This window comes from Leucoraja erinacea, chromosome 1, assembly GCF_028641065.1.
Source record: "Leucoraja erinacea ecotype New England chromosome 1, Leri_hhj_1, whole genome shotgun sequence".
Lineage (NCBI taxonomy): Eukaryota > Metazoa > Chordata > Chondrichthyes > Rajiformes > Rajidae > Leucoraja > Leucoraja erinaceus.
In genome coordinates this window covers 33,918,949-33,944,380 of record NC_073377.1, presented here as the reverse complement: position 1 = coordinate 33,944,380, position 25,432 = coordinate 33,918,949, and the positions used below count along the sequence as shown (strand labels likewise).

At 42.7% G+C, this 25,432-nt stretch overlaps 1 protein-coding gene across 7 annotated transcripts in view; it reads right to left on the bottom strand.

Annotated features, from left to right (window-relative positions):
- celf4 (CUGBP, Elav-like family member 4) overlaps positions 1-25,432 on the bottom strand; it is a 1,152,430-nt gene that overhangs the window by 290,044 nt on the left and 836,954 nt on the right. For all 7 annotated transcript variants that reach the window (XM_055632378.1, XM_055632399.1, XM_055632405.1 and 4 more), the window contains exon 5: positions 6,156-6,235. In XM_055632378.1, coding sequence (XP_055488353.1) covers positions 6,156-6,235 — 80 coding nt within the window. The remainder of the gene's footprint in view (positions 1-6,155; positions 6,236-25,432) is intronic.

Sequence of the window (25,432 nt, the reverse complement as noted above, 5' to 3'; positions counted from 1 at the left end):
ATAATAATAATAATAATAATAAATTTTATTTGCGGGCGCCTTTAAAAGTCTCAAGGACACCTTACAGAAATTAACAAGAGAGAAAAAACATATAGTCGGAGTAAAATAAATAATAAGGACATCACCAGTACACAAATTAAAGACAGAAATCGCTCCAAAGACAAAAAGTCAAAAACACAATGTGAAGAGAGAGCAGCGGTAGCTAAACCACGCCAGCGTCCATTCTCCCTTCCGACAGCCATCTTGGACACAGACTAACATATTAACTTACACACAAAAAAAAAATAAAAAAAAAAAAAAATCATCCCCCCCACAATGGTTACCACTGTGGGGGAAGGCACAATGTCCAGCCCCCAACTCCAGTTCTCCCAAAGTCAGGCCTATTGAGGCCACCGCTATTGCCTCCACGGAGGCCCGATGTTCCTGGCCGTTCTGGCTGGGTGCTATTGCCCCGGAGTCGGGAGAGTCCTCTCAGCGGCTGGGCCACCTGGAACGGCCTCTTCCTAACTGGGGATTGCGGCTTCCGAAGCCGACAAGGCCGCGCCGGTTTGGAGCTCCCAGGCTCCCGATGTTAGAGTTGGCGCCGCTCCGCAGACCCGCAGCCCGGAGGTGTTGATCTCGGCGGTCACAGCTCACCGGAGCACCAGCGCGTCTATCCAGCGCGGCGACCCAGGCAAGGCATCGCCCGCTCCGCTCCGCGATAGCGCTCCAACGCTCCAGCGCTGTGCCGCCACCGAAGCCGAGGTGCTGGGCGGTCCCCGCCAGGAAACGGCACTCCACGCCCGCTGGTAGGCCACGAGGACGGGTCGACGGGGCAGCCCGGAGAAAAAGCTGCCCCACCAACCAGGTAGGGACCTAGAAATGTTGTTACCCCCTACCCCCCACATTTAAAAGTAATATCTCCCACAGACAAGGCACAGGACTCACTAAAACTGCAAAAAAAAAGTGAATTAAACGGACGGCTGCTGGTTAGCAGCCGTTCTCCAAGATGGCTCCTCCTCCCGAATACTAACATAGAGAATACTAACATGCAACGGCAGCTTGAGATATTCCATGGAGGACAATAGTTAGACTTTGCCGATGAATGGGAGTCGTGACTGGTTCCAGGAATCATGCTGCCCAGGTCCCAGGCCCTTCGGCCCAACTTGCCCACACCGACCAATATGTCCCATCTACACTAGCCCCACCTGCCTGCATTTGACCCATAGCCCTTTAAACCTACCCTATCCATGTATATGTTCCATTGTTCTTTTAAACATTGCAATAGACCTACATTAACTACCTCTTCTGGTTGCTCATTCCATATGCCTACCACCCTTTGTGTAAAAATGTTGCCCCTCAGATCACTATTAAATCTTTCCCCCCTCACCTTAAACCTATGTCCTCTGGTTTTTGATTCACCTACTCCGAGTAAAGCCCCTGTCCTACTGTATGAGGTAATTCAAGAGTTCTCCCGAATTTTCCCCGATTCGAACTCGGAGAATGTCCGTAGCGGGTCCGTAGCAGTTTGTGGATGTCTCGTAGAGGCTCGTACGAGTAAAAATAAACAATTTTTTTCATCAAGAGTATTTATTTACTCGTGGACATTTTTTACACGGATGAAAAAGCGTCACGAGTTTACTGGATGTCCCGGGTACCTACCGTTAGCATTACGAGCTGCTACGAGACATCCACAAACTCCTACGGACCCGCTACGGACATTCGCCGAGTTCGAATCAGGGGAAAACGCGGGAGAACTCTTGAATTACCTCATACAGTGGGACAGTGGGGCTTTAGTCTCTGTGTATTTACCCTATCTATCCTCTCATAATATTAAATACCTCTATATGATCACCCCTCATCCTTCTGCACTCAAAGGAATAAAGTCCTAGACTGCTCAACCTCTCCCTAGAGCTTAGGTCCGGGAGTTCTGGCAATATCCTTGTCAATCTTCACTGTACCCTTTCCAGCTGAATAATATCTTTCCTATAACAGGGTGCCCAAAACGGAATGCAATATTCCAAATGTGGCCTCACCAATGTCATGTACAACTGTAATATAATCTCCCAACTGCTATATTCAATGCTCTGACTAATGAAGGTCAATGCGCCAAAATAACTTCTTGACCACCCTTTATACCTTAGCACTACTTTCAAGGGATTTATGTACCTCCACTCCTCGATCCCTTTGCTCTACAACACTCCCAGAGGCCTGCCATTCACTGTATAGAACCTGCCCTAGTTGGACTTCCTAAAATCCAATACCTTGCACTTATCCATATTAAACTCCATTAACCATTCCTCAATCCACCTGCCTAACCGATCAAGATACCACTGCAATTTTTGATAACCATCTTCGCTATCTACAATATCACCCTCTTTAGTGTCATCTGCAAATTTACTATTCACACCTTAGACATTCTCATCCAAATCATTGATACACTGTAGACGACAAACAGCAATGGACCCAGCACCGAACCCCGAGGTCACCACTAATCACAGACCTCCAGTCCGAGAATCAACCTTCCACCATCACCCTATGCTCCCTTCCATGAAGCATCCCAGGAAGAAACTGCAAACTCCACACAGACATCATTGGAGCCAAGAATTGATGTTGTGAGACACCCGTTCTACAAACTGTGTTCCAGTGCCAATCCATGCGGTAATGAAATACAAAGAAACAGAAAAGTGACCGGACAATGATAAACTGCACTCAATAAATCTGGTCATCATTTGCACTTGGAACAACCAATATAAACATAAATTAACCAACAACAAAAAGACTGATTCTGAGCTCACAATCATTTTGGTAAAATTGTTGAAAACAGCTTGGAAACATTTGCACTTTACTTTTTCCAGTCTTAAACTGACCTGTTCATCTGAGTTTGAGTCTGTCTGTTGATTGAGATGCAGCTCAATATCTGAAAACAGACTGCAATTTTACAAAATAAAGCGAGCCGGGAACAACAACTCTTGCAGCGGGTAAGAACATTATTTGTTATCTTGGGACTTGGGTTTGAATTCAATCTAGCTTGTTGGAATGAAATTCTCCTTTCTCCCCAGCTGTGGGGGACAAATTGAAATCTGTCTGTGTAGTTTCCTAATAGGTGCAAACCCAGCATGCACAATAGATCATAATTTAATGTAACTCGTCAATTGCAGCCAGTGATGCTGTAAGGGATGGTTGGATGGGTTGAAATGGTTTTCTTATTTAAAATATATTGATAGAAAGGAAGGAGCAGAACATTTTTAAATGTGGTAGAGGTATGAACTCCAACTTACAGAATCTGAATTGAATCGTACAGAATCATTACCTTTTCTTTTCTTTTTCCTTCTTTTGCAAATTCATATTAATTTCCCTTTGATATTTTCTATGGTTAAAGAATTTAATTAAAATTAATTAGATTGGATTGATATTACTTGTCTCAACTACCTCTTCAGGTAATTCGTTCCGTATACTCACCACCCTTTGAGTGGACATTTTGCCCCTCAGGTTCATCTTGCCACTCTCACCTTAAGCCTGTGTCCTCTGGTTCTTGATTCCTCTACTCTTGGTAAAAGACTTTGTGCATTCGCCTCATCTATTCTCCTCTCTGTTCATGGGGCAGACCCACTAATGCGTTTCATTTTTCGATTTTAGCCTTTTAACAAATACAAAGCCACTTCTGATGACAGCAATTTGTCTATTTCAGCAGCTTCCCCAAACTCTGTCATCAGATGTAATTACACGCCGACAACCAGTTCCTCTGTTTATACTTTTGTTCAGGATGCTGCCTTATCTGCTCATTTTAATTCCACTATATGGAACATCCCGATAATTGCACTGAAATCCATTCCTTCTCGGTCACTCAGGAGCAGGCAAGAATCATAGAACTTTAAACACTGTAATCAGGTGATCTATCCTCTCAAGTGGTATTAGCATTTTTCTCCACATGATCTGCATAACTAAACATACCCAATCAAGGCGTGAACAGTACCAGAACATATGCAAAAGGAGGGAGAGTTGGTGATGTGTTTGTTCAAAGCTGTTTCACTGTTCAGTGCGTTGAAAGTTGAAACTTTACAAAATATCTGCTTCCCCCTCCCCTTCCAATCTCCATATCTTTCGATTCCCTTACTCTTCCAAAACAAGGTTCAATCAGATGCATATATTGTGTCTAAAGCCAAGAAATATGTTGTGTTCTGTTGCGATGACTCTGTCAAGGTCTATCTCTACACAGTCCAGCATCCCTTTTTCTTTATATTCAGCCTCTCTTTTTACAGAGAAGGATTACAGAAAAGGTTCACCAGGCTGATTCCTGAGATGGCAGGACTTTCATATGAAGAAAGACTGGATAGACACGGCTTGTACTCGCTAGAATTTAGAAGATTGAGGGGGGGATCTTATAGAAACTTACAAAATTCTTAAGGGGTTGGACAGGCTAGATGCAGGAAGATTGTTCCCGATGTTGGGGAAGTTCAGAACAAGGGGTCACAGTTTAAGGATAATAGAGGGATGTCTTTTAGGACCGAGATGAGAAAATCATTTTTTAAACAGAGAGTGGTGAATCTGTGGAATTCTCTGCCACAGAATGTAGTTGAGGCCAGTTCATTGGCTATATTTAAGAGGGAATTAGATGTGACCCTTTTGGCTAAAGGAATCAGGAGGTATGGAGAGAAGGCAGGCATGGGATACCGAGTTGGATGATCAGCCATGATCATATTGAATGGCGGTGCAGGCTCGAAGGGCCGAATGGCCTACTCCTGCACCTATTTTCTATGTTTCTATGTTTCTTCACTTTCAATACTTTAAAAACAGATCTTTTTTAGCTTCAATATATTAGAAAGATGAAAGGAAGTGAATGCCTAGCATCTTATTTCACTGTAATAACGGTGTCTCTGCCTTTTGTGTCTTTCTAAGACAGCTTTAAAATCTACCTGATTAGATTTAACATTTAACCTGAAGGATAGCACAACTGGCAATGCAAAGAGGCTACATTCAAAGCTATACAGAACCAAGTGAGGGGCCCAAGCTTGTAACCTTTCAAAACACAAGTTGACATTCAGAATTGTTCCGTTCACATTTCCAATGTATCCCTGGTAAATTGCAGCAGTACAGAGTATGAGTTGGAATAACCTTCTTGGTTTATTGGTTGATTATCTAGACATTCGTCTAATGTTTAAAGTGTTCAATCTCACTGGTCATTATCTATTTCAGTTCGATCTCTCTTTCAATTCTTCACAAAAGCTTCTTCAAGTTGCTTCATTTAAGTTGGTTTCAGTTTTGCCAACACATCCAATTGGCAACTTTTCTGCCAGATTTGTGAGCAGAGGGGAATTAGTACATGTTGTAATACAACCCGAACATATTCTGTCCCACTCATGTGCCTTTCATCACAATTGCAAAATTATAACTTTTAAAGAATAACAGATCCATTCCTCTCTTGCATTGCATTCCTTTGCCAGAACATGGCCAAAACAAATCCCACAGTTCATGTGAAATTTGCAAAATAAAATTAACTGCAGTGAAAACACATGACGATAGAATTGAAGACATATCTGAAGCTTGTGCAGAATACTTCTGCGAAAGGTCCCCTTTGTAAAATCAATTTACTTACTTTCAATTATACTTGAAAAAATCTATTTTGGAAAGTTCTCTGGTTACCAAATTCCTTTGTAATGAAATTCAGTTACGGTGATTAATGCAATTTATAATGAGCGGTTCAATCTTTATCACAAGTTCCATCCCTGCTGTCTACTTAACAGTCCAGACTGAGTGCACTGTTTCATCACAGTGGTGGCTTTGCCACTGAGCATGGATGGGTTCCAGGGACATTCTCACATGTAAAATCTAAACCGAAACACCAGTCTGGAGATGTCTCCATGCTCAGCCACCGCACAGGCCAAAAAATACATGAATGTCAACGATTATGGGAATGATCGCAAATCAGTTAAAACTCTCGCTCCAGACAGACATGGCCATTAAAATAAGATGCAGTATCCTCTTTAGAATGCATTGCTGATGGCAATGCAAATTCATATATAATTTTGAAAGAATAAACGTGAATATCCTCATGTGCTTGATGACTTGTCATTAGCAGAATGGCAGACTATTTTTTATGTTTCTTTTAAATTGCTTTGGCACTCGTCAAAAAATGTAAAAAGTTAAAAGAAATTAATCTCTCTGATTGTACTTACTGGCATCGTCTGGCTACCGTGTAAGGCGTTGATAGCTGCCTGGGCTTCTGCATGTGTGGAAAATTTCACAAATGCACATCCTGTTGGGGGGAAAAGAAAGGACAGGCTGCTGAACTGAAGAGAATGTAGCTCTTTGGGATATACTGGAGTGCCTTAATTTAACATTAGCATTATTGTTGAAGTTATGGTAGATAAACAGAATTTTTTCACTTACATATAAACAGTAAAATAAAAGCACACAAGCTGAAATTAGGATATCAATCACACAGTGTATTACTGAGCCAGTCACACACGGTATGCAATATTATACTTCTCTACACAAATACTGATCAGCCCAATCCGGAAATGAAAAAGAAAATGGTGTAAAAACTCAACAAATCATAGTGTCAGAGTCACACAGCAAAGAATCAACATTTTGAGGTCAATTTGTCCATACCAACCAAGCTAGTCCCATTTGCCTGAACATTTCCTATCCATGTGCCTGTCCAAATGTCTTCCATTGCCTGAGCTACATCCTTTGGCAGCTTGTTCCATGCACCTACACCCTCTGTATGAAAAAAAAGTTGACCCTCAGGTTCCTATTAAATATTTTCTCTCTCAATGTAAGCCTATGCCCTCTAGTTGTTGAATCCCTACCCTGGTAAAGACAGTGCATTCACCCTATCTATACCCCCATTATGTTATGCATCTATAAAATCACCCCTCTGTCTCCTGTGCTCCAAGGAATAAAGTCTGAACCTCTCCTATAGCCTTGTAAATCTTTTCTGCACTTTTTCCAGCTGAATTACATATTTCCAAAAGCAGGGTGGCTGCAACTGAATACACTACTCAAAGTGCAGCCTCAGCAACACCCTTTATAATTGTAGCATAACATCACAACTTCTATACTCTGACTGATGAAGGCCATCATACCAAAAGCTTTCTTCACCACCGATCTACCTGCAAGGTCAGGTGGCTCCTGTGGAAACAGTCTTTGTTTTGGTTCTGCAACCCATCATCCAAACTTTAATTCTGCTTTGGTAGGGGTGGCACATTGGCACAGCAGTAGATTTGCTGCCTGACAGTGCTAGAGACCCGGTTTCGAACACAACTATGGGCACTGTCTGACCGGAATATGTACATTCCCCCTGTGACCATGTGGATTTTCCCTTGGTGCTCCGGTTTCCCCTCACACTACAAATGTGTACAGGTTTGGAGGTTAATTGACTTGTTTCCAAACTGTATCGCTAAAGTCTAAAGTCTGGGATGCTAAATACTCATTTTGGTAACGAAAAATAATGTGTGATTTATTTCTTATTCTTGAATCTTGCAACAATTGAAGAAATAAAAATTGCAGCTAAGAAAATCCCCTTCAAACGATCAAGATTTCTCTCAAATGTTTCAAATTTGAGTATGTATCACTTCATGTAGACAATTAACATTAAATTAATTCTGCAAGGATTTTTATTGCTATTTATTTATTTGCTAAGTGACTAAAAGTATACTTACCAAGGAGTGAAAAGACAGATATTCCTGCAGAGTTCATTTGGCAATGATATTGCTGCAAGCAAAATTTTCATTGTACCTACACCTCAACATAGTTGTGCATATGATAATAAACCTAACTGGACTTGACATCAAGTATGCTTGTGCATCTGATGTGGTTTTCTCATCAGAACCACTTCAAATTATGTCATACTCAATACAACACTCCTTTCAGAGCATTAGCTGGGTAACTGATAGTCCCTTGTCCCAAAGTGATTGTCCTTGCTTTTATTCTGTAACAACTACGTTTCACAGTGTGGAACTGGGTCAATGGGACATTATTACCCTTGGGGTCCTCTCATCTCACCTGGACCTTCATCCCTGCCCACTGATGTTCCAACATCTTTGACTTGCTCAAGCCCCAATTTCCTACTCGTTGATCTCCCACCAATTCTGTTAAGAGGGTCAAGAGTGTTTAATTGTCATAGGTAGTAAAAACAGAACAATTAAATTCTTACTTGCAGCATCATCATCACACCAGATCTGTAAACATGCTTCTCACAGATTCTACAATGGACTTTGGCCCATCCACCAAGAAACCATCTTCAAGGTTATGACCGAGTAAACCCCACAAGATCCATGACTGAATTAACCCACCAAACCACCACTCTGCTCTAATCACATCCAATTTACAGACCATTACCAACTTTGCCCCGATCTCTTAACTGATTGATGCACCACCACTTACCTGATTACTAATTGAACCTCAGCCTTAGTCAGCCCTTTCTCTCCCACACCCCAACAGCCAGACAGGTCTCAGTCATAAATTCATAAGTGATAGGAGCAGAATTAGGCTATTCAGCTGATCAAGTCTACTCTATGGCTGATCTATCTTTCCCTCTTAACTGCATTCTCCTGCCTTAGACAATAGATAATAGGTGCAGGAATAGGCATTCGGCTTTTCGAGCCAGCACCGCCATTCACTGAGATCATGGCTGATCATCCACAATCACTACCCCGTTTCTGCTGTCTCCCCATATCCCCTGAATTCGCTATATTTAAGAGCTCTATCTAACTCTCTCTTGAAAGCATCCAGAGAATTAGCCTCCACTGCCATTCTGAGGCAGAGAATTCCACAGATTCACAACTCTGAAAATGTTTTTCCTCATCTCTGTTCTAAATGGCCTACCCCTTATTCTTAAACTGTGGCCCTTGGTTCTGAACCCACCCAACATTGGGAACATGTTTCCTGCCTCTAGCGTGTCCAATAATGTTTCAATAAGATCTCCTCTCATCCTTCTAAATTCCAGTGTATACAGGCCCAGTCACTCCATTCATCTGATATATGACAGACCCGCCATCCCGGGAATTAACCTTGTGAACCTACGCTGCATTCTCTCAATAGCAAGAATGTCCTTCACATTTGGAGACCAAAAACTGCACACAATAATTCAGGTGTGATCTCACTAGGGCCCTGCACAACTGCAGAAGGACCTCTTTGCTCCTATTCTCAACTCCTCTTGTTATGAAAGCCAACATGCCATTAGCTTTCTTCACTGCCTGCTGTACCTGCATGCTTGCTTTCAGTGACTGATGAACAAGGACCCCCCATTGTACTTCCCCTTTTCCTAATTTGGCACCATTCAGATAATAATCTGCCTTTCTGTTATTGCCATCTAAGTGGATAACCTCACATTTATCCACATTAAACCGCATCTACCAGGCATCTGCCAACTCACCCAACCTGTCCAAGTCACCCTGCATCCTCATAGCATCCTCCTCACAGTTCACACTGCCACCCAGCTTTGTGTCACCTGCAAATTTGCTTATGTTACTTTTAATCCCTTCATCTAAGTCATTAATGTATATTGTAAATAGCTGCGGTCCCAGCACCGAGCCTTGCTGTACCCCACTAGTCACTGCCTGCCATTCTGAAAGGGACCCGTTAATACCTACTCTTTGTTTCTTGTCTGCCAAATATTTTCATGTCAGTATCCATGTGCTCTAATTTTGCTCACTAATCTCCTATGTGGCCCCTTATCAAAGGCTTTCTGAAAGTCCAGGTACACTACATCCACTGGCTCTCCCTTGTCCATTTTCCTAGTTACATCCTCAAAAAATTCCAGAAGATCCTAGTCAAGGATGATATCCCCTTCGTAAATCCATGCTGACTAGGACTGATCTTGTTACTGTTATGACACCCTTGATACCATTACTAATCAAGAATCTATCTATCTCTGCCTTAAAAATATCATTGGCCTCCATGGCCTTCTGTGGCAATGAATTCCACAGATTCACCACCCTCTGACTAAAGACATTTTTCCTCTTCTTCTTCTTCCTGAAGGAATGTCCTTTTATTCTGAGGCTATGACTGCTGGTCCTAGATTCTCCCACTAGTCCCTGGTAGTGCATTTACTTCCTGTTCAGCGGTGTCCAGTCTTCACTACTATAGATTGCAACAATGAGCTGCCGACTTAAATGCTTTTGGTGGGATGCTGCTCTGACCCTTTCACACAGCCATTAGGGCATGGCTAATACACTAGGCCATTGTTCTCTAATCGCTTTTAGTTGGTTATTTGCAGGGTATCAGAGTCAATCATCCCACACAGTGAAGTGTCAGCATTTCAAATTGGCATGTGGTGTATTAATCGTCAATGAGAGAATGGCATGCATATTGTACGCATGATTGCAATTATGCCCTATTGCCATCATGCAAATGTTTCATTAAAATAAATAAATAAAAATGGTTTATTAAAAAAAATAATTCCAGGAATTATTGTTGAAAATCCAGCGGCGACCAGAACAAGGTACGACTCTTTGGGCGACTACTCACAACCATACAGGCTTCACCCCGCAACATGTCACCAGGGTGTCGCCTGTATGGTCGTGAGTTGTCTCCTCAGTCGCCCAAAGAGTTGCAGCGTCTTTCTGGTCGCCGCTGAATTTTCAATATGTTGAAAATCTTCGCCGACCTGCAATGACCTATGACGGGTGCTGGCAGTCGCCAAAAAAGTTGCGTAAGTAGGACAGGCCCTTAAACTTTCTAATCAACGTTGCTCTTCCAACTCTAGGAGGGTCGGTGACAGCTCTAAGATGAGGCAGTGTGAAGTTTGGCCATTAAACTTATGTGGCTAAGAAACAGTTTTTCGATGATTCTTGGTTTAATTTAGTTTAGTTTATTGTCACATGTACTGAGGTGCAGTGAAAAGCTTTTGTTGCGTGCTATCCAGTTAGCGGAAAGACAATACATAATTACAATCGAGCCATTCACAATGTACAGATACACGATAAGGAAATAATCTTGCATAACTGCAAATAATTGCACAGTCGGGGCAGTGTGCTCTGTGCAGGCTACATGAATAAAGTCGTGGTGAAGGATGGTGAAGAAAATTGTGAGTGATGGAGGAATGAGGAAATGATTGGGTTAGTGTGAAATCCTCCTGATCTGAATAGGTTGCAGATGCCTGTCATCTGGTTTCACACATTCTAAAAGAAAATGCGTTTTGAAGAGTTGGGGTGAAAAACAAAACTTCGGGTTGGAAGCTTTGTTGAGAAAAGTGGGTTTGTGATGATGATTTCATGTAGATAACGCTTTTGATAGTTCATAATTACAGCTTTTGTCCAACATAAAAAAAACTGTCTCTTTAAATTGGCAACCTTAAAAAAATAGTTCCTGCAGAACAACCTCTAAATCTGGCCTTACCTTAGTCATTAGTATATCTTCTGACAGTTTATATTGAGGTGTCAGATCCACTTCACTTTCTGCACAGTGAATATGTCATTTCAAAGATCCATCAAAATGACTAATAAGGTCTTCAATTATCCTAACCCCTTCACATTAGGTATTAAAAGCAACTCATTACTACATCAAGCTCCATTAACGTCCCTGAGCCTTTTGTAATGCCATCAAGATATTTTTGCACAGTCAATTGGAAACACAGAAGAAACATTAACTGAACAGAATATAGTGTAGCCAGTAGTCTCGCCAATCTTTGTAAATGTCTTTTTAAATTAACGTGCATCAGAGGAGTTGTGCCATGGCAACTAAGTCTTTTTAGAATGCGGCCATTTAATTTTCAGGTGGTCTGCTTCCTTTGGCTCCCCAATAAATAAGTATGCTCAGAATAATAACTAAATAATGGAATCTGAAATTCAATGAAAGGTTTGATCTTAAACTGGGGCAATATGTTGAGCAGTAATTGCACAATATTAGCTGATCCTTTCAGATTGCATTGCTGTGTGACCAATTTTTAATATTTCAGTGTTAGTTTTGTGACTTTCTGCAATTTACTGCGTCGTGACGTAGTTTTATCAATGTCCCTTCGCCATCCCTTTCCACCCCTTCTCTCCACCACTCCAATTGCCCCATCCCCAACCACATACATACAAAATCCTTTGCTTTGTCATATTTTCCAGCCGAACAAGGCTGCCTCAGAGGTGTTGATCAAGTAAATAGTAGCTGAAGTATCAATTTCAATAATCATTCACAAATCTCAATATGTCTCTGTTGGCATCAGCAATGACTACCTCGCCAACAGTCTGTCAGTCCCTTCCTTCTTTGTTGTTTTTTTAGGATGTTGTAAATGTATATTTTTAGTGTTCTTTAGCTCGTTTTATGTGGGGGGGGACTGACTTCGAGAACTCCAACCACCGGAGCCTGCTGGACTTACCATCGTTGAGCTCGCGATCCCTTTGCCAGGGATCGACCTCAGAGCTCCAACGCGGGAGCCTGCGGACTTTAACACCATGGAGCTCGCAAACTCTGATTAGAGACCAACTTCGGGAGCTCCAAGCCGCGGGAGCTTTAACTGCCCCGACGCGGGAGCTTCGATCGCCCCGACGCGGGGACTTCGACCGCTGGCTGCGGGAGCTTCGATCGCTCCGATTGTGGTTGGTTCGACTGCCCCGACCACAGCAGAAAAATGAAGGAAGAAGATTAGATTTTATTGCCTTCCATTACAGTGAGGAATCTGCTGTGGAGGATGTTTATGTTAACTTTTATGTAGTTGTGTGTCTTGTTGCTTTTATTTTAGTATGGCTGTATGGTGATACGAATATCACTGTACCTTAATTGGTACATGTGACAATAAAAGACCTTGAAACCTTTGAAATGTTATTGCGACCTAGGAACCAGGCAGGGTTCATTGATGAAAGAAGGATTTTAATTAACTAATTTAGAAAATCAATTGGAACCACCAAAACTGTTGATTTCCTGTGTAAAGATCTGAGTTTTAATTTTCTTAAAGGAAATTACTCTTTAACTCTGACATTCTTCCATTGTTTGGGTTAATGGGAGAAGACTTGTTATAGCAACTGTGATAGCTGCTTATTACTGGATGAAGTGGTAAAATGTTGTTCAATAACTATTGCGGAAATCAGAGTAAGCCAAGTGAACATTCACACGTCCAGTTTCAGGGATAGTTTCTTCCCAGCTGTTATCAGGCAACTGAATCATCCTATACTAACAACTAGAGACCCGCCCTGAGCTACTAACTCATTGGAGACCCACAGACTATCTTTGATCGGACTTTACCTTCCACTAAACGTTATGCACGTAATTCCAATTTATCATGTATCTGTACACTGCGGATGGCTAATTGTAATCATGCATTGTCTTTCAGCTGACTGGTTAGCATGCAACAAAGGCTTTTCACTATACCTTGGTACATGTGACAATAAACTAAACTCAACTCAAAACTCAACTCAAATTATTTTGCAGAACCAGGAACGTATATGGCATTTCGCAGGGAAACAGCAGCTCACCCTCCCTTCACCAAGGTCTGAAGCATACTATTGGGCTATTTTCCTGCTACTTTGGAAAATTAATGCTCTGATGTCCTTCAGCTGGTTCAGACAGAGTTCTCCTTGATGAAGATTGTTTCGCCTCGGACTTGATGAAGAGTTTCCTATTATGCCATTAGAAAGATGCTACTTTTCTATCTGAAAAGAATCATCAGAGAAAGAAAGCTAATACATATAAAGTCTGATACAGTCTGAAGAAGGGTTTCAGCCCGAAACATTGCCTATTTCCTTCACTCCATAGATGCTACCTCACCCGCTGAGTCTCTCCAGCACTTTTGTCTAAATATAAAGAAAACAAGGCCTATTCTCTAAGATATATATAAGCATTGTCCATATATATATATATATATATATATATATATATAATATATATATTCTCGGACATATAACCATCATCCACAAAGTTTCTGGTACCTTGCAAACATATCATCTAATTCTGCAGATGGGAGGTAAATCAGCCATCTTTCTCTCAGGAAGTGATTGGGGAACCCAACTGTCAAGCTTCTGCTGTTGGAAAAACTTAGGTCACACACAGTGATTAAGATCCAAAGTTACAGCAGAGGTAACTTCATCTTAATAAGTAACTCAAGACTGAAGGAGAAAGGGCTGAGAAGCTTTCTGTTAAACTAGTGGGCGGAGCTACAAAGTATGACTCATAACATGGGTGACACTGATCTACATCCTCCTTCTTAAAGAATTAAATGTCAGTACAAAACCATTGACTAAATCAACCCTAAGGACTTAAACACAATCATTAAACGACCTCACTATCCCATACGCACTGTGGACGAGTTTGCTGCGCAGATGGCTGAGACAACTGCATTCACTGTACTAGATGCCAATAGTTCATTCTGGCAGATTTCGCTGGAACACAACTCCTTCAAGTTAACCACCTTCTGCACACCATTCGGGCGATACAGATTTCTTCACAATACAGATTTCTGTGGGCATAAGCTCTGCCATTGAAGTATTTCAACAATCTATGGAACAGTTGTTTGCAGGTTACCTATGCTCCATTGTAGTGGATGACATCCTCGTTGCTGGACGAACTGTCGAAGAACACAATGTTAATCTGACAAAGGTCCTGGATCGCGCCATGGCTATTAACCTCAAGCTAAACCCTCAAAAATGCAAATTCAGGGTAAGTGAGGTGAAATATAGGCCATGTGTTCACTGAGGACAGGCTAAAAACTGTTCCGGCGAAAACCAGTGCCATCAACGAGCTCCCAGCACCCACAGACGTGCTCGGTCTACAAAGATTCCTTGGCATGGTTAACTACTTGAGCAAATGTATTCCGGACTTCAGTGAAATATCAGCCCCGTTGCGCCAGCGTACACATAAAGACACTGCTTGGATCTGGCACGAGCAACAGCAGAGGCCGTTCGACACTCTTAAGCAGCAGATGGCTTGTGCTCCTACTCTCGCTTATTTTGATCCTGTGATGTTTGGTGGACTGTGTGGGGTGGGAGGACTCGTTGCTCCTCCCGTGCAGCAGGTGGCGCTGCACAGGACAAAGGGAGATGTTTGGTATATAGTTTATCCTGCCTGTAGACAGTGTGTGTGCACAGCTATTTTGACTTGTCTTGCTGCCAGCATTGAGTAAAGCATTAAAGACTTCTGTTTTAAATTAAAGACTCTCAAGTTTTGTGCAGACCTAGAAAACGAACACGAAAGTGGTGTCAGGAGTGGGATACTTTGGTTTGCGTCCAAAGACCCAGATAAGAGCCTATTTTTTGATTTTAGAAAACTAACTAACATGGCTCGACAATTCAAACGTTTCGATCCCGAGTGAGAAAGTTGGTCGTCGGAGTTTGTTAGGGCGACAGATAGCACAATGGGCTAAGAGTTCGGCTGGCGACCGGAAGGTAGCCGGTTCAAATCCCGCTTGGAGTGCATACTGTCGTTGTGTCCTTGGGCAAGACACTTCACCCACCTTTGCCTGTGTGTAATGGAATGTAATTACGGCGGCAGGCGCGGGCACACCGCGACGCCCTGTGTCTCCCTTTCAAGGGAGATGCTAAAAAAAATGCATTTCGTTGTCTCTGTACTGTACACTGACAATGACAATAAATTGAAATTGAATCATCATTTTTTAATTTGAAAGGATGGCAATTATGACTGACCAGAGGAAGAAGGCTTTCTTGTTCATCAATGTCACCAGAAACGTTTTCACTGCTTAAAAATTTACTTACAGAAGAAGTAACTGAAGCCTCACATGCTGAAATCACAACGGCTTTGCAGCTGCATTTCGAAGAATGTCAAAATTTCCTCGCAGCTCGCCTTGATTTCTACCAGACGGTGCAACAGGAAGGGCAATCGATCACCGAATTTCTTGCCAAACTTCGCACCAAGGCAAAGGCATATGATTTTAAAACTCAATGCTGTGAAAAGTGCCGAGACAATGCGTCGCGGGATAGACTGGTCATGGGCTGCAGGCACGCATTCATCCAGCAGGCGATTCTCAAGGAATCGGATGCCTCATTGAAGAATGTGCTGCAGTGTGCTAAGATGGCCGAGCTGCTGAGTAAATAACTGCACAAAATGGCAGGCGAAACAGCGTTGAAGTTCCCTCAGGAGGTGCATACAGTTCGTCAGACTCCTCCGCAACACCAGAAACCACTTGATCGACCCAGAGCAAATCCGGAGAAGGTGCGACAGTTTCAGAAGAGTCATCCCCCTGCGGGGGGAGGATCGAAACCCTGCTACTGGTGCGGCTCGACTGCTCATCATCACCATGAGTGCCCGTATATCAAGTCAGTTTATTATGCCTGTTACCCAAAAGGTCATCTCCAGGCAGTGTGTCAATCCGTAGGAAAGCTGAGAAAGGGCAAGAAAGCGCAAAACACAGTCGACCAAATCACGGAGATCATTCCTATTGAAGTGCTCGGTGTGTCTACGATCACCGATGAGACGAGGATTTCGCTGTGGGTCTCGAACGTCGATCTACAGTTCCAGGTAGACACTGGTGCGGCTGTGTCGCTAGTTGGTCAGGACATCTGGGAGAGGATCGGATCGCTGTAAACCAAAACCGGCCAACATCCGTCTTTTTGGATACAGACGACAGCCCATTCCCATGAAAGGCACATGCACAGTCGCCGTTTCCTGTAATGGTCTGACACAGATGTTGCCGCTGATCATCATTGGTAAAGAAGGTACATCCCTGTGCGCCATCGACTGGATCCATGCTTTCAAGCTTGACATGAACGCCTTGATCTACGATGGATCAACTATGGCATTGTCATCTACTACGGATTGCAACATGGTCAGCAAGTGCATGATCAACCTGCGAAAACAGGACATCGAATGGCACTGGTCCAAAGAGTGTGACCTTGCATTCACCAGGTTGAAGGAGATGCTTGTGCAGGAGATGCATTTGGTCCACTATCACCCATCGAAGCCGATCTCGCTGGCCGCCGATGCATTGCCATCTGGTCTTGGAGCAGTATTCTCACAAACGGCACCGAACGGCAAGGAAGAACCAATCGCGTTCACATCCAAAACGCTGACGACCGCCGAGAAAAAATACAGCCGTGGAGAAAAAACAGCATACAGATAAAGCAAATACTGATATCTCTTCAAAAGAGAACACTGAGGAAAACTGTGTTGATTCTGAGCCTTTAGCAAGACTTGTGAAATGCAAAAAAGGTAGAGCGATTGAAGCAAGGTCCAAGCAAATGGAGACGTTCAAACTGGAAAGGGGGAATGTGAAGTTTGGTGGACTGTGTGGGGTGGGTAGGACCCATTGCTCCTCCCGTGCAGCAGGTGGCACTGCACAGGCGAAAGGGAGATGTTTTGTATATAGTTTATCCTGCTTGTAGACAGTGTGTGTGCAGTCATTTTGACTTGTCTTGCTACCAGCATTGAGTAAAGCATTAAAGACTTCTGTTGTAAATTAAAGACTCTCAAGCTGTTATATGGTTGTTATATGGTTAATACATAACTCAAGACTGAAGGAGAAAGGGCTGAGACGCTTTCTGTTAAACTATCGAGCGTAGCTACAAAGTATGACGCATAACCTGAGTGACACTGATCTACACCAACCGCTGACCATTTTACTTCCTTTTGGCTGCATTGAAACCAATAGCTTTGAAACCACTAGGTCATTTATTCAGACCCTTAACATCTATCCCCTCTACAGAACACAACACAAGGACATAAACAACAGAATCAGGGGTTGCCTGTTCAATTCCTTGCTATTTTGTAAAGCTGCATCTGATTCTTCACCTCAGCATCCAATATCCATATATTCCTTGGTTTCCTTAAACTCTATCTTGAGTATTCGAATCAACTGAGTCATTATCTCGAGAGTACAAAAGATGTATTACCCTCTCTGTGAAGAAATTCTTTCCCACCTCAGTCCTAAATGGCCCATGCATTATTTTGAAATCTGAAGAAGGGTTTCGACCCGAAAGGTCACCCATTCCTTCTCTCCTGCTAAGTTACTTTACCTTTTTGTATCTACCATTATTTCGAAATGATGATCCTTGGCTTATCAAATGCTGGCCAGGGGCAGTGTCATCCTGCATCTGCCTTGTCAAACCCCTTGAGCGTTTTGCAAATTTCAGTGGGGTAACCAATCATTCTTTAATTATTAAAATCTCAGAGAATAGGCCTTGTCTTCTTTACCTTTTCTCATTGTGAAACTCCGCTTCACTCCATCTCAGAAGTCAATCAGGTGAACTCCCCCTAAAGCAGGTACTTCTTTTTTTAGGTAAGAACGCAAGACCTTTACGCTAATATTCCAGGTGCCCTCCCATCAAGCTCCTATATAAATGCAATGTCATTATACTTCTACTCAAACCCTCTTGACATAAAGCACAACATGTCATTTGCCTTTCTAATTGCACAATGTACTTGCGCTTTAACTTTCAGTCATTTGTGTATTGGGACACCTCGAAGCCTCTGAACATTAACAGCCTCTCACCATTTAACTAACACACTGCTTTTTTTCTCTATCGAAGTGAATACCTCAAATTTTCCGCATTATATTCCATAAACCTCATGCAGCAGCTTTCTGTGATATTCCTAAAATATCGTATTTTTTCACCATTTTAAACTGTTGCCTGTTTAATGCCTTGTTTATTTTCCCCTTTCGGTTTCTCATTTTTACACAGCTTAAATAAGAAATTACTGTTCAAAACAGTAACTGGAGGCTAAACTGAGCAAAATACCCCAAAGGAAACTTGTCACTGCTGCACTAAAGCCAACCTAACGGCGAACTAAAGGGCCAGTATATTTTCTGAAATGTTATTAGATAATTGTGGACGACTTTTAAATGCGATCTACATTGTAACTGTCTTTCAGTCCTTTTTTTGAAGGACAAATCTTAAGGTTTTCCTAATATGAATCACAAGGTAGTGCATAGAACTAGATGCAGGAAGATTGTTCCCGATGTTGGGGAAGTCCAGAACAAGGGGTCACAGTTTAAGGATAAGGGGGAAATATTTTAAGACCGAGATGAGAAAAACATTTTTCACACAGAGAGTAATGAATCTGTGGAATTCTCTGCCACAGAAGGTAGTTGAGGCCAGTTCATTGGCTATATTTAAGAGGGAGTTAGCAGTGGCCCTTGTGGCTAAAGGGATCAGGGGGTATGGAGAGAAGGCAGGTACGGGATACTGAGTTGGATGATCAGCCATGATCATATTGAAGGGTGGTGCAGGCTTGAAGGGCCAAATGGCCTACTCCTTCACCTATTTTCTATGTTTCTATGTTTCTATGTGGCAAAGCATTTCCATAAAAATTAGTTTCATAAGATCTCTCTTCCCCATTTGCTGCAAATTTGGGATAAATGTCACTGTAACTCGAAGATCATAGAACATAGAACTGTTCAGCGCAGGAACTGGACGTTTGGTTCACAATGTCTATATTTAACATAATGCCAAGACTAACTCTTATCTGCCATAATCCATATTGCTCCATTCCCTGCATATCTATGAGCCTATTTAATTCTCTTAAATTCCTCTCCTGGCAGTGCATTCCTTGTGTAGGTGATATTTAAACCACTGTATGTCCTCTGGATGGAAATATTTGATATTTCCATCCTGGGGTAAAAGTTCAGTCTGTCTACCCTATCGATGTTTCTCATAATTTTATATACTTCCGTCAAGTCTCCTCTCTATCTCTGGCATCCAGTGAAATCAATCCAACAGTGTTAGCTGTGAGGAGGATGCTAGGAGACTGCAAGGTGACTTGGATAGGCTGGGTGAGTGGGCAAATGTTTGGCAGATGCAATATAATGTGGATAAATGTGAGGTTATCCATTTTGGTGGCAAATAACGGGAAAGCAGACTATTATCTAAATGGTGGTCGATTGGGAAAGGGGAGATGCAACGAGACCTGGGTGTCATGGTACACCAGTCATTTAAGGTAGGCATGCAGGTGCAGCAGGCAGTAAAGAAAGCGAATGGTATGTTAGCTTTCATAGCAAAAGGATTTGAATATAGCAGCAGGGAGGTTCTACTGCAGTTGTACAGGGTCTTGGTGAGACCACACCTGGAGTATTGCGTACAGTTTTGGTCTCCAAATCTGAGGAAGGACATTATTGCCATAGAGGGAGTGCAGAGATGGTTCACCAGACTGATTCCTGGGATGTCAGGACTGTCTTATGAAGAAAGACTGGATAGACTTGGTTTATACTCTCTAGAATTTTGGAGATTGAGAGGGGATCTTATAGAAACTTACAAAATTCTTAAGGGGTTGGACAGGCTAGATGCAGGAAGATTGTTACCGATGTTAGGGAAGTCCAGGACAAGGGGTCACAACTTAAGGATAAGGGGGAAATCCTTTAAAAACTGAGATTAGAAGAACTTTTTTCACACAGAGAGTGGTGAATCTCTGGAACTCTCTGCCACAGAGGGTAGTTGAGGCCAGTTCATTGGCTATATTTAAGAGGGAGCTAGATGTGGCCCTTGTGGCTAAGGGGATCAGGGGGTATGGAGAGAAGGCAGGTACGGGATACTGAGTTGGATGATCAGCCATGATTATATTGAATGGCGGTGCAGGCTCGAAGGGCCAAATGGCCTACTCCTGCACCTAATTTCTATGTTTCTATGTTTTTCCTTATAGCAAATACACCTTAATCCATGGGCGCTGTCTGTACGGGGTTTGTACATTTTCCCCATGACCTCCTTGGGTTTTCTATGAGCTCTTCAGTTTCCTCCTGCACTCTAAAGACACACAGGTTTCTAGGTTCATTGGCTAGGTATAAGTGTAAATTGTCCCTAGTGTGTGAGGGATAGTGTTAATGTGTGGGGATCGCTGGTCGGTGCGGACTCGGTAGGCCGAAGGGCCTGTTTCCGCGCTGTATCTCTAAACTAAACTAAACTAAACTAAAGAGTGGCGCCAGCAATGGCTGCCTCGCCAACAGTCTGTCTGTCCTTTCCTTCTTTGTGTTTTCATTGTATGTGTTAAAGGTATGTTTTTAGTGTTCTTTAGCTTGTTTTATGTGGGGGTTGGGGTAAACTTTTTCTAATCTCATACCTCGACCGAGATGCGATTGTGTTCCATATCATATGTTCATCCGCACTACGGCCTAACATTGAAGAGTTAGCGGCCTTTGCTGGAGACCGACATCGTGGACTTTGACAGACCGACATCGGGAACTCCAAGCCGTGGGATTTTGATCGCTGCGAAGCTTTGATCACCCCCACGGATGGTTCGACTGCCCCGGCCGTGGGAGAAATAAAGAGGAAGAAGATTGGACTTTTTGGCCATTCATCACAGTGAGGAATGCAGGGAATGGTTATGTTTTAAGTATTTTTGTGCCTTGTTGCTTTTATTTTGTATGGCTGTATGGTAATTCGCATCTCACTGTACCATAATTGGTACACGTGACAATAAATGACCATTGAAACCTTTGAACCCTTCAAAGTAAACTGAAGACAAAAGGTAAGGTAGACAAAAATGCTGGAGAAACTCAGCGGATGAGGCAGCATCTATGGAGCGAAGGAAATAGGCAACGAGCTGAGAAGGGGAGGAGAAAGTATGGACTACCTGAAATTAGAGAAGTCAATGTTGATGCCGCTGGGGTGCAAACTGCCCAAGCGAAATTTGAGATGCTCCAATTTATGGTGGTCCTCACTCTGGCCATGGAGGAGGCCCAGGACAGAAAGGTCGGATTCGGAATGTGAGGGGGAGGTGAAGTGCTGAGCCACCGGGAGATCAGGTTGGTTATAGCGAACCGAGCGGAAGTGTTCGGCGAAGCGGAACTAAAGTAAACTCTCTGTCTTCTATCTGTAAGCCAGTTATGAATCCATACTCCCAAGACAATGTTCATCCCGTGCACATTAATATTCCAGATCAGTCCACCATCAGGACTATCAAATGCCTTCCTAAAATCAATGCAGTCAACATCCACTCCCATACCCCGATCAATCACCTTAGTCACCTTTTCAAAGAACTCGATGAAATTAGTGAGAAATTATGTGCTGCTTACAAAACAATGCTGACTGTCCCTAATTAACCAATTCTCTTCCAAATGGGAGTAAGTTGTATTCTGAAATACCCGTTGCAATAGCATTCCTACCACTGACGTGAGTTTATTGGGCCTATATTTCCCTGGATTCTCTCTACTTTCCATCTTGAACAAATGGACAAGATTTGCTCCAATGCTTTGGGACCTTGCCTGTGGCTGGAGAAGATGCAAAAAAAATGGTCAAGGTTCCCACAATCTCCTCTCTTGGCATTTCCTTGGGGGCTGCAAATGCTTTGTTTTCATGATTTCCACTCTTTCTTTGCTTAAATTACTGGAGATGAACTTCAGAATTCTTGTGGAAATTTATCCCGAAATGTTAAAATGACCCAACAGTTTGAACATTGAATTTTCCAATCAATGCCCCCACTTCCCCTCCACCACAGTGCGCACCCATTTCTCCCACTGCTTCCCCCCTCATCCCCTTACGCCGACAGCCCTCCTTCTGACTTTACATTTTACTCTTCTTCCCTCATACGCTTTGGTCTAATTTTCATCTCTAGCCTTTGCCCACCCTTCTGCCAATCACCTCCTTTACTTGTCGATAGACACAAAAAACTGGAGTAACTCAGAGGGTCAGGCAGCATCTCTGGAGAGAAGGAATAGGTGATGTTTCGGGTCGAGGTCCTTCCTACAACATTTTGTCTGCTCCATTATGACCCGCTGAGTTACTCTCGCTGAGTTACTCCAGCGTTTTGCATCTATCTTCAGTTTCAACCAGCATCTGTAGTTCCTTCCTACACCATTAGCTGTATTCATCTATCACTTGTCAGGCTTTGATTCACCTCCACCACATTTCCGATTCCTCCACCACTATCAGCCTGATGAAGTGTCCAAATCTGAAACGTCACCTATCCATTTCCTCCGCAGATGCTGCCTCACCTTTTGAGGTACTCCAGAACTTTGTGTTTTATATATGTTCAAATTAGTTTGTGTCCTGGTTTCAACTGAAGATTATAACATCTAGCTTAAGTCCTATCAGGAAATGACTTATTGTGCAGATTTCCTGACACTCTCAGTGCCAGCTCTGCTCCGATGAACCCCGAATGGAAACTATTTCCATGAAGAGCATTATTGTGCACTGTACTAGACCAACGTACCCTGGTGAAACTGCATTTCATCACCTCTGGCCACAGTAAGATCTTAAGCATTAAGAAAGATTTGTCTTGAGGTTGGCCTGAATCATTTTATAGATACAGTACGTTCAATTCATATGATAGCAGAGCTGAAATATTTGGAGTGAATATTAATATGTGGAACCACTGTACAAAACTGTCTGAAATGGCTTTGCCATAGAGTATTAGAATGTTTTGGTGATTATTTAAATTGTAGAGTAATTCAGCTTTGAAACAGGCCCTTCAGCCTACCAAATCTGCACTAACCATGAAGTACCCACTTTTACCAGTGCTACGCTAATCCCAATTCATCATTCCCATAACCCCTAAATTCTCTCACACCCTTCCACACGCACACACACACACATGCACTCGCACACACACACACGACAATGAACCGTAGGCAATTAACCTGCAAACCCACATGTATTTGGGCTTCAGGAGGAAACCCATACCGTCACAGAATGAATGTGTAAATTCCACATAGACAGCTCCATAGGTCAGGATTGAACACAAATCACCGGTGTTGGGGTGGAAGATTGTAACCTTCACGTGGTCTGCCCTGTTTTGACGAATGCAATCAACCCGGCATGCACAATCAAATAAGATCAAATAGAATAAGTTGTCCTACAACTTTAGGCTGTGCATGCCATACGCAAGAAGAAGAAGACTTGTGCTGTGGGGTAGATGCCCTTTCTCATGGTGCCTCCAAATTTGTTGGCATCTTGTTCTGAAAGAACTATTGCAGTTTTGTGACAGAACTGTTCATTCAACAAGCGCTGCAGATAAAATCGCTTGGAATAATTGCACAAAGGTTAACGGAGTGCGTCTCATTGATTGGTTGCAATGTGACACTAGATTCACATTTCAACTTGGGAACTTATCAAAAGGAGAGCAAATTTCACGTATGTTCTCTAAAATGTGAATCTGAAAACCCAGAATTCCATTTGCTTTATTCTCCACCTCAGACCTCTGTCGAATCAGGTGAGCAATAACTAAACTGCCCTTCATTTTCATTTAACATTCCCATAGCAACTTCTAAACCCACGGTCATCTTTTTGCAGGGATTTATTGATTCTAGAATCATAGCCTTTCTATAACTTCCTTTGCTAAATGTTAAACGTTCATAAAAAAATATACTGTAGTATTGGATGATATTTTGTTAATTCTTTTTCAGAGAAGTAGCTAATTGGCACATTTCAGCTCCATGAGAGTCCCTCAGGGGATTAATTTCCTGTCGAACTACACTCTTGGTGTTAAATTATTGGAAGACTTTTTGTTTGGTGTTATGTTTTACATTTGATGCTCCGTTGCTTTCCAACTCTACCTTGGCATCCTTTCCTTTTTATCTGATCAGCTTCTGCATATTCTGCTCAAAGGTCACACTCCTCTTGTATTTAGTTTAAGAGACACAGTGTGGAAACAGGCCCTTTGGCCCACTGAGTCCGCGCTGAGTAATGATCACCCATATGCTGGTTCTATGCTACACACTAGGGACAATTTACAGAAGCCAATTAGACAATAGACAATAGACAAGACAATAGACAATAGACAATAGGTGCAGGAGGAGGCCATTCGGCCCTTCGAGCCAGCACCGCCATTCATTGCGATCATGGCTGATCGTTCCCAATCAATAACCAGTGCCTGCCTTCTCCCCATATCCCCTGATTCCACTAGCCCCTAGAGCTCTATCTAACTCTCTCTTAAATCCATCCAGTAATTTGGCCTCCACTGCCCTCTGTGGCAGGGAATTCCACAAATTCACAACTCTCTGGGTGAAACCATTTTTTCTCACCCTCAGTCCTAAATGGCCTCCCCTTTATTCTAACACTGTTGCCCCTGGTTCTGGACTCGCCCAACATTGGGAATATTTTTCCTGCATCTAGCCTGCCCAGTCCTTTTATAATTTTATATTATATTATATCTCCCTTAATTTTTTTGTTAATCTTTAGCGGACCATTTTTATTTCACATGATATTTTACTCATAGGTATACATCCATCGGCTACTGGAGGGGCCCCGGGGCTCACAGGTGGACAGACAGAGAGAGGAGTTTTGCATCCTACGAAGGTGATGGCTGGAGGCTTGCAGTAGCCTGGGGCTTGCCTGGATCGGGCACCGCTCATAAGAAGTAGAGCACGAACTGGACTTTGAAAATGGCGCAAAAACATTGCGCCTCTTCCACGTGGGCCCAGTAGACCATTTCTGTACACTTGCTAATCGATGATGTGCTTGTGTGTAGCAACACTGTACTGGACTGTCTGTAAGAAAAGGAATTTCACTGTGCGTTTGCACATGTGACAATGAAAGCACCATTGAATCATCCTGCAAGCTCAGCATTTGAAAGATGTCCACTTTATCCTGAACAGATGTATTTTTAAGTGGTATTCTCCTTCCTCCTCTATCTAATCCCAGTCTTGATA